The 10,937-nt window shown below is 42.6% G+C and overlaps 1 protein-coding gene across 1 annotated transcript in view; it reads right to left on the reverse strand.

Annotated features, from left to right (window-relative positions):
- Positions 1-2,729, reverse strand: part of LOC117551354 (pleckstrin homology domain-containing family A member 6-like) — a gene marked incomplete at its 3' end in the record, with an annotated part of 73,169 nt that extends 70,440 nt beyond the window's left edge. Inside the window, 1 exon segment of the mRNA XM_034224203.1 lies at positions 2,545-2,729. Coding sequence (XP_034080094.1) covers positions 2,545-2,576 — 32 coding nt within the window.
- Positions 2,730-10,937: the final 8,208 nt, after the last annotated feature.

Consider the following 10,937-nt stretch of genomic DNA (forward strand, 5'->3'; position numbering starts at 1 on the left):
CCGAGCCACACAAGGGGCCATGAAAATATATCTTCTAAGAAAAAGTGGTCTTGTGGCTTAATTTGCCCCATCTAGGGGTAAGTTGATCCAAGTCAAGGTCTGAATTGAGCCATCTCGGGGTAAATTGATCAAATTAATTAAATCAAGTTTAAACCTCAGCATAAGTTAAAAATGAAATCATACTTTCTCTGCCACTTCCTGCTTTGGTGTCTGCACTGTAGTGACACCTGTTTCGTCAGCATTATAAATCATGTTTGGAGGGAATTAGGGCTGCACGATATTGAAAAAAACTGACATTGCGATTTTCTTCCCCCTGCGATATATATTGCGATTTTTTTAACTATATTTAACCGGATGAAGGTATTGTCCTCCTGTGCCTCGCTCATTTTTTACCGGTGTTTTGATGGTCTGCAAACTAGCGGGGCGGGGCCTGCTGTGATCTGATCAAGAATGATTGTGATTGGTGGTTTGCTGTGCATGCAAAGCCTGCATGTCACTCACTCAGGTACCCCTGACATGAGAGCCAAGCAAGTTTTCCTTTTGTAGCAAGCAGCAAAATAATTGTAACATGACGTGTTTGAGTTAATTCACCTACTTAAGCACTGAGCCTGTTTTTCAGGTCTCAGGCTCGAAAATGACATTCCCAGAACAAATGACCATATATTCCCTTCTAAAAGGGTTACATTAATAATCTTTTCTCTAAAAGTAATGATAAACCTGTGAGTTGGATGTAGAAAAGTCAGAATCTATATACATATTTTTTATTTTAAAGAAAATTCAGATTGAACATAGTAAAAAATTGTAAATTATAGTGTCCGTCCAAAAATTATTTTTTACTTATAGTGAAAACTACTCTTGGATGATGGGTTAGTAGACTAAAAGCTTTAGGAATCCAAAGTACAACATATAATAAATACCCTGTATCAATATTGATGTAAAACAAGTGACATTTGACCTTTTTAGAGAGATTTAGCACACAAAAAACACTTCTGGGGTCATTTGGGTGGATTTTCCATATCTCTGGCCCCCCTTGGTTGATTTTGACGAATACAATCTCTTTATAATCGCTAGAGCCAATGGAATCAAGGGGAAGTTCTACACACATGAACAAATAATTAGTGAGAGTGACGCGTAGCCAAAACCGGAAGCTGCATACACTCTGGTGGCTACCATTAGCAGCTAACTTTTGTGCTCCGATTTTTACATAAAAATGGAATTATGGATTATAAACAATTGCTTCAAAGCCACAGATATATTATTAACCTATGGATTAACCGATTCAGCCGCGTTTTTTCTCGTTTTAATGCCATTGCACACGTCTTTTGATCAGATTGACAGCTACGGTGAGACGATCTCCCGTAAAAGCTCCGTAAAGGTTGTGATGTCTGTGTTTGCTTCCCCTGTCGCGAGATCGGATCGCTTAGTGATGATACTATACTTAAATAATCTGTGTAGTCTCAGCTTTAATCGAATATATTGTAAGTGCAGTTTCGATAAGTAATAAGGGTATCTTTATTTTGAATTTTGTGCTAAAGTGCATTAGCATTTTTAAAAAAAAATTAATAAAACCGCACGTCCCTGCGGTGTGAATATCGCCCATGCGCATATCGCGGTTATCGCCATGACACGATATATCGTTCAGCCCTAGAGGTAATTCATGTCAGTAAAACAAACCTGAAAGAGCCAGATCAGAATCAGAATGAACTAAACAATATACTTTGCTGATTGATATGGGATAGTCAGTGATAGTTATTCATGTTATCAAATATGGTTATTCTCTCATCTGTCTATCACTTTAACCAGATTGTCAAATAACTCCTGCCAGGCATACGGCAGGAAAGATGGTGGCGGGCCTTGATGATTGAACCAATCCAGACCAAATAGAGTAGAATTCATTCTATCAAGATACAGTTTTTAGCTACACAAGACCAGTTACCCTTAGCTGACCTACTGGATCATGTGATCTGAACCACTGGCTCAACCTACCCCACAGCCACTTGTTTGGAAAAAAACTGTCTAGATTAGTCCTTCATGCTAATCTTTAGCTAAATGATTCACATGGTTTTACATCTTTCTGAATAACCAATGTATGATACATATTTTCAGACCTGGTTAATTTGATCTATTTCACCATTACTGCATCACCGTAATCTGACACACTGAGTGTTTGTGACCCGTGACACTCAGGCACAAACAGAACACTGCACCACACATACACCACCACACTGTGTCACATGGTTTACACACACACACACACACACACACACACACACACACACACACACACACACACACACACACACACACACACACACACACACACACACACACACACTACTCTATACAGTATAACAGCGTATGGTTTCCTGTGTTTCCTGCCTGGCACTGCATTGCAGTACTCTCTGACCTCAAAGCTCCTGACTGTCCACTCCTCCATCATCCTCCCATCATCCTCCCCTCCTCCTTCCCTCCTCCTCCCCTCTCTACCTCGTCTTGTCCTAAATCCAGCCCTGCGTTTCAGTCCCGTCCTCGTCCTTTACATACCTGGCTCTCCTGTCCACACGGAACTTCAGCATCCTCCTCCGGATAAGGCATGTACCGACAGAGACGGGACGCTAGGACGGACGGGTGGAGGGGAGATGGAGCAAAGAGCAGAGAGGGGGCCGAGGGGAAGGAAGACGCTCGTCGCTGTCCTCTCCTCTCTCCTTTAGACTGCATGCCTCTCTCTCTGCCTGTTTCCCCACCTGTTTCACCCTCCTCCTCTCTCTCTTTATCCCCTCCTCTCTCTCACTCCACACACACACACACACACACACACACACACACACACACACACACACACACACACACACACACACACACACACACACACACACACACACACACGCCTTCCGGCTGAGAATTGCAACACTCAGCTTATTCAGTCCCCTCAGTCTGGGTGATATACGCTCTATCTTTATTGAAGTCTCTCTCTCTCTCTTAATCTAATTTGCTGTCCACCTCTCTTTCTCTCTCCCTTTCGCTCCATGCTTTATTGGTGTACAATTGTAGAAACATAATAATAATAATAATGGGTTTCATTTAAAAAGTGTATATATATATATATACATATACACTGAACAAAAATATAAATGCAACACTTTTGTTTTTGCTCCCATTTTTCATGAGATGAACTCAAAGATCTAAAACATTTTCTATATACACAAAATAACCATTTCTCTCAAATATTGTTCACAAATCTGAAAAAATCTGTGATAGTGAGCACTTCTCCTTTGCCGAGATAATCCATCTCACCTCACAGGTGTGGCATATCAAGATGCTGATTAGACAGCATGATTATTGCACAGGTGTGCCTTAGGCTGGCCACAATAAAAGGCCACTCTAAAATGTTCAGTTTTATCACACAGCACAATGCCACAGATGTCGCAAGTTTTGAGGGAGCGTGCAATTGGCATGCTGACAGCAGGAATGTCCACCAGAGCTGTTGCCCGTGAATTGAATGTTCATTTCTCTACCATAAGCCATCTCCAACGGCGTTTCAGATAATTTGGCAGTACATCCAACCGGCCTCACAACCACAGACCACGTGTAACCACACCAGCCCAGGACCTCCACATCCAGCATGTTCACCTCCAAGATCGTCTGAGACCAGCCACTCGGACAGCTGCTGCAACAATCGCTTTGCATAACCAAATAATTTCTGCACAAACTGTCAGAAACCGTCTCAGGGAAGCTCATCTGCATGCTCGTCGTCCTCATCGGGGTCTCGACCTGACTCCGGTTCGTCGTCGTAACCGACTTGAGTGGGCAAATGCTCACATTCGATGGCGTCTGGCACGTTGGAGAGGTGTTCTCTTCACGGATTAATCCCGGTTTTCACTGTTCAGGGCAGATGGCAAACAGCGTGTGTGGCGTCGTGTGGGTGAGCGGTTTTCTGATGTCAATGTTGTGAATCGAGTGGCCCATGGTGGTGGTGGGGTTATGGTATGGGCAGGCGTATGTTATGGACGACGAACACAGGTGCATTTTATTGATGGCATTGTGAATGCACAGAGATACCGTGACGAGATCCTGAGGCCCATTGTTGTGCCATTCATCCACGACCATCACCTCATGTTGCAGCATGATAATGCACGGCCCCATGTTGCAAGGATCTGTACACAATTCCTGGAGGCTGAAAACATCCCAGTTCTTGCATGGCCAGCATACTCACCGGACATGTCACCCATTGAGCATGTTTGGGATGCTCTGGATCGGCGTATACGACAGCGTGTTCCAGTTCATGCCAATATCCAGCAACTTGGCACAGCCATTGAAGAGGAGTGGACCAACATTCCACAGGCCACAATCAACAACCTGATCAACTCTATGCGAAGGAGATCTGTTGCACTGCGTGAGGCAAATGGTGGTCACACCAGATACTGACTGGTTTTCGGACCCCCCCAGACCCCCCCAATAAAGCAAAACTGCACGTTTCAGAGTGGCCTTTTATTGTGGCCAGCCTAAGGCACACCTGTGCAATAATCATGCTGTCTAATCAGCATCTTGATATGCCACACCTGTGAGGTGGGATGGATTATCTCGGCAAAGGAGAAGTGCTCACTATCACAGATTTTTTCAGATTTGTGAACAATATTTGAGAGAAATGGTTATTTTGTGTATATAGAAAATGTTTTAGATCTTTGAGTTCATCTCATGAAAAATGGGAGCAAAAACAAAAGTGTTGCATTTATATTTTTGTTCAGTGTATATCCATGTTGGATAGAATGGGTAGTTGGGTACTGTTAGAAATTAAAATCAATGTTTTATGGCATAATTTAGTTTAAAACATACCGTCAGTTTAAAAGCTGTTTTATTCTGAAAGAACCAGAAGTTCTCACACAATCTTAATGCCAAGCTTTTATTCTGAAAATCCTTCATCTCCGGTTAGCATTTAGCATGTGGCTAATATTCCTTTTCCTAGAGATGTGAATATAGAAGTGAAATGACACGGAGTGTTGCTACATCTATAGACGTCGAGATATTATTATTGCTGAATATTAAATGAAGGTACAGTTTATTTTAATACGTTTTGTTTACAGACGTGGGTAGCATATGACGACTTCCGGGGCTACTGTAAATGATAACTGCAGTAAAGTATTTCCAGTATTATTAAAGTATCGATTGCAGCCGTTAAAATGCAATAAATGAAAAGTCATGAAAGAGAATATGAGGAGAAAAGGCGTGTTTAGTTATGTATTGAATGTACAATGTCTGAATCCTCTGTTATGCGCAACAACGGACATTGAAGATCGGAGGCGGGCGGACCCCCTACAACGCCAACCGGCACACGAGGAGGGGCCATCGGAGGATACTTAAGGAGCTGACGTGCATGTTTGGGGTCTCTCTCCTTCGCTCTCGAGACCCCGAGAACACAGCTGTTTTCTCTTTGAACCATCTTCTGCCTGTAACATTACAGCGCCATTTTAATTAAAGTACCCATTTGAACCTTATGCCAGAGACTCCATTGGTCTCATTTATCCTAAGCTTCTGTCCTGGACGCGAGAATAACGAACAAAGCTAATAATTGGTGTTTTCCCCGCCGTGATTTCGCTGGTCCGGGAGAGACAACACCAGCTGTTCACCGGAGACGCTGCCAACCGTTCGACACACAAAAGAGCTCAAGTAATTGAAGTGAGTGTTAGTCTAACAACAGTTTGGAACTAGGGCAGGCATCCTCAAACTACGGACTCCGGTCCGGATCCGGACCGAACCACCACTATCTCCGGACTCTGAGCAAATTATACTTTTCATATGTATTATCTTTCTGTATTATATGTGAGACATCGCCACAACGCATTCGCAACGAGTAAAAATTCTCCGCTATGTCCACTGCAAACAGCGCTCTGCATGTCTGACTGTTCCACTGTGTTCCACCTGTGTGTGTCAACGCTTTGGTCCAATCACATTCAGCATCCAGTCAGCGTTTTTTTCCCCCAAACAATCTACGAATCAGAGGCACAGTAGGGCGGGTCTTCGCGGACTGCGGGTGGGAAAAATGTGTGTGTCTCTTTCAACCTGTCTAAGTCAGAGCGAGAATTAAAAAAAAAAAAATTCAGAGCGAGAGTTAACAGCTCATCTAGTTCCATCTGTACTGTAGCTAGTAGCCTAGTTTCACCTACCGGGGTGGCAACTGACACCCTAAAAATAGGCCTTGCCACCCCAGCTGCCACCCCAGTTGGCAGCTTTGTTTTGAAAGAAAAGTTGTGGCTCATCGGACATTTATGAGAGAAAGTCTCTAATGTCCGAGTGCAAGTGAATGCAGCACAAGATGCACGTCATGTAACCCCTCCCCCGGTCCTGGCGCGAGCGTGGATATACGATTGGCGGCGATTTCATTTTGAACTGGACGGCGCAAAACGAGAAGCATTCGGACCCAAGCACTGAAGGAATGAGGTATTTGCGGTCTGACAGAGAAGAGCCTGTCAGTGTGGCTGCACTCAGCATTGAATCAAAACGCACTGAAGCTGTTGATCTTAATACGTTTGTGAGGCGTTTTGCTGAACAAGATGGTAATCGCCGCATTCAGCTGTAATAGACATGTCAACTTGATGCTCTGCTCACGGATGAGCATACACAACTATTAAGATGATGACCTTACGTGTGTAAATATATTTTTTTCTTTGAGGGGGTCTGCCCCCAAAAAACTGTTTTAAATCCTGAGAAAGTCAAATCAGACGGTGTGTAAAACTACACTGCCCAGCCAAAAAAAAGTAACCACTTTGATTGAACTAGGCCAGTAGGTAAGGGCTTTCCACTGGATAATAACTGCAGTATAAAATAATGCATGACTGAAGTGATGGAGACCATGTTGAAGGCAAACAAAAAGAGGAAATAACAGGTCAAATCAAGCAAATCCCCCTCTCAGATTCCACAGCAACCAGAAGAACATAAATACTGGCTGATGATTTGATTCATCAGCTTTGTGATGGAATAAAACATGCACAGTGCATTTCCTTAGCTGTGGGTGAGTCCACTGACACCACTGACAATGCTCAGTTGCTGGTGTTTGTGAGTTTTTATGATGAGGCAAAGGGGGAGTTTGTTGAAGATGTGTTGGGCCTGACGAACCTCAGTGGACACACAAGGGGGCAAGACATTTATAAAGCAATAATGGGAATGCTGAATGAAAGAGGGTGCAGCTGCCTTTATTCATAACTGTGCAGCTCTTACACTGCGACTCTGAGGGGTCAAGCACAGACACAATAACAATGAAAACTGCTGCATACAGATTATTTTTGTTTTTGCAACCTCGTGTTAAGAATCTTGTTGCAATTGTTTAAAAGTTTGAATGACCGTAATAAACGGACCTTTGTCTTATTGAAACATTTATTTTGGACCTTTAAGATTTGTATTTGAGTACCCCTGAACTAGGGTGACCAGATGTCCCGCTTTGTGCGGGACTTGTGGTAATTGAAGATTTTATCACCTGATATATAAGAAGTGTTACGTTTGAATGGCAGAAAGTCTTGTTGCAATTTCCAGATATTGAGGGAGGCCCCTTGAGTTTCCCTGTTAATTATAAATAGTCTGTGCAAATGGCGGGGGAGGCCAAAGGGGGATTTTCCTCAGATATAATGGTTAAATTCTTCTTAAGTTAATAATGCACAGCCTGCAGGCCTTGAGAATTGAGTCACACAGTTAACAAGACAATAGTCGGTCTGAATTGTCAATGAATGCATTCATTCCAGTAAACGCTGACTTCGAGGTGAAAGGAAGTTCACAGAAGCCCTTAAAGCGACAAGAACAATTAACTTCTGTTAATGCTAAGGAGTGTGTCTATTTGAGCAGCTATATGTGAATTCTGCTCAGACAATACCTGTGTTTGTGGTTTATTGATTTATTTCTGTGTTATTCTTTCATGTTGTGAGTACTAAAATTGCCACAACATTGTGAAGAAGTGGGCTTAAATGTGCTTAAATTACTCTATGTGAAATAAGGTGCAGTTATGCAGGACAGGAGACTAGGGGGGGAAGGGGATATTCTTAAAATCTCCAATATGTCAGGGAAGTCTACAGATCTTGAATGGTATATGTGTGTGTGTTTAATTACTTTGTATTAATAATAGCAGTCTGTGTAACCAGACGCTGAAAATATGAGAAATTAAACCATTGTAATTGGAGTAAGATATGAGCAAGGGAATATTCTTTAGACACAACTCAAGTCTCTGGAATGTGTGTGTGGAAGTCTGAAGAATGTATGTGTGTAGAAGCAGCAGGAATACGAGCCAGATGTGTTTGTTTGGCTTCAAACTAAAAGACTGTTTCCGGATCATCTCGGCTGGCGCGCGCTGATACGCTACGACACGCCATCTTTTTGCATCCCCCAATGAGATAACCTAAAAGGAGGAGCATCTGACCACAGCTCCTCCTGTTTTGTTTTTTGCATGTAAGCCTGTTCTGTCTTTGGGTCGGTCTCTTTTTCTCCTGCCGTCAAGATGATAAGGTTCTCCCGGCATTTGGACCAGAGCAGGGGCTGGGCCCACCCCTTTGAGAAGTGTATTTGTATTCTTACCGTTTATCATTAAAACAGATTATTGTTTAACCCTGTATCTGGTGCTTTGAATTCCTTCCTTTATGATTTTACAAGATGCTCACCAAACGAACACGCGGAGCCGAGGTGGGTTTTAAAACCACTCTACTCCAACAGACTGCACAATATTTTCACGACTTTTGGTGCGTCCCGCAAATTGAGACGATGTCCCGCATATTTCATTTTGATTGGCTAAAACGCTTTTCTTTAAAATCAGATTTATCCAATAGCTGTTGAGAAATCAGGGAAGGCTATCATCACGGGGGTGTGTTTGCTGTCAATCAAACTGTAACACACGGCGGGTGCTGGTCAAGTGTTAACCAATGAGAGTAACTCACTCACCCCCCGCGGCCCCCGCCAAACAACAACAACGAAAGTCAGTCAATAACGCAGGCGAGGCAGCAGGTTATGGAAAATGGATGAAACTGAAACTACAGCTAAGAAGAAAAGAAGATGCACATACAACGAAGACTGGGAAGACACTTACCCGTGGGTGAAGCCAGTGCAGGGCGACTCTCAGAGTTTTTTGCAATCTTTGCAAGAGTAATTTTTCAATTTCACATGGCGGTGAATACGACGTAAAAAGACACCGAGAATGCGATTCTCACGAGAAACGTGTCGCTCAAAAAGAGACATCCCACTCTATGGAGACATTCCTACTCAAACCAAAAAACGATGGCCACTCAGACAAGGTAACAGCAGCAGAAATAACCAGTGTTTACCACAGTGCAACACTCCCAATCATACCGGTCAAATGACTGGTAACAAGCTAGCGCCGACCATTTTTCCAGACTCTGATATAGTAAAGAAAATGTCATGTGGTCGTACAAAAGCAGCGTCCATAATAACAGATGTGCTTGCCCCTGCCTCTGTGGAGAGTTGTTTGACAGAGTTAAAGACACCAGTGGTTCTAGGTGACAAAATAGCCCACACACTGTGGGGGGGGGGGAACCTGTTGTTGCTGTGATGGACAAAACTGAAAGCTATTTTATTTGATGTATTATGTTTTTGTTCCCTCCTGGCCAGTTTTGATTTGACTTTTTTATTTTATCTATTAATTTATGTTGTGCCTAATTTTACAGGTAATACACTAGTTGAATTAGGAAGATGCATTTCTAAACACTTGAATAATGCCTGCTGCCTTGGTTAGCCTTAGTTTACTTTTCTTTATTAAGATACTAAATTATTACTGCATTTTGACTTTCTGATATTGTCTATTTGATGCTGTTGAATAAACCAAATGAAACAGAATAGCAATAGAGATTTGTTTTCCGGGGGGGGGGTGCTGTTGAGAGGGTGTCCCACATTGTCCCACACAAACATCCTCCTTGTCCCACATTTGGTTTGTTGGGACCTGGTCACCCTATTTGGAACTGTTTAAAAAAGTCCTTTCAGAGAATAGGCTTGATTAAGGTTTAAGACTTTATCAGTGGTTATTCTGTTCTGTTTTTAACCAGACATTGCGTGTGGATTACGATACGGAGTTACGGCGGCATTACGTTGACAAAACGACGGTCCTTAATGGTGGCTTGCTAGTTTCTATATTGGTGCCAACATGCCGTGTTTAAATAACAACAGATAATCATAGTGACTTTTAAAGTCAAATATGACGTAGATAGGTTTATGGCTTATCCGCAGTGTTGTGCTAGTTACTGAAAACCAGTAACTAGTTACCATTACTAGTTACTTCATTTCAAAAGTAACTCAGTTACTTTACTGATTACTTACACCAAAAAGTAATGCGTTACTTTTCACAGTAACGTTTTAGTTGCTTAAAAAAAGGGCTCCCATGAATGCCCTTATAGCCTTCATTTCAGTACTGTTATTGCATTGGAGAATAATACAATCTGTTGATCAACTTGACATGCATTATATGCAATCTGGATTGCATCGATATTAGCTGGCTTTCCATTTTTGTATATTCTTTCTCCAGGTAGTTGGAAAAAGTTTTCCGTCCCATATGCCGTGTGCCGCCCGGACATGGTATCATGCTAACTAGCTCCCTGAAAGCGGGTGACTCCACTGTAGCAATAGCCTGCATGTGTTCTACAACATACCGTGCAATGGCTTTATCGACTTTTCCCTGGCCAGCAGTCCCTTGGTTAAAATCCAGCCGCTGTTGCTTAAGTGGAGGTGGAGTGGCGTCGGCTGAGTCTGGGTCTGTGCCGGTCTTAGCTACTAGCTTCGTCCCAGCATGTTGTTTTTGCAGATGTTTTAAGAGATTTGAATTACTGGTTTGGGCAGTAGATAGGATCTTTGACCGGCCAGGACACAACTTACATTTAACAGAAACTTTCTTTTCTTTGTGCTCGACAAAAGTGAAATAGTGAGAATATCTCCAGGTGGAGAAACTAGACTTGAGCTCC

Source organism: Gymnodraco acuticeps, unplaced genomic scaffold, assembly GCF_902827175.1.
Source record: "Gymnodraco acuticeps unplaced genomic scaffold, fGymAcu1.1, whole genome shotgun sequence".
Classification (NCBI taxonomy): Eukaryota; Metazoa; Chordata; class Actinopteri; order Perciformes; family Bathydraconidae; genus Gymnodraco; species Gymnodraco acuticeps.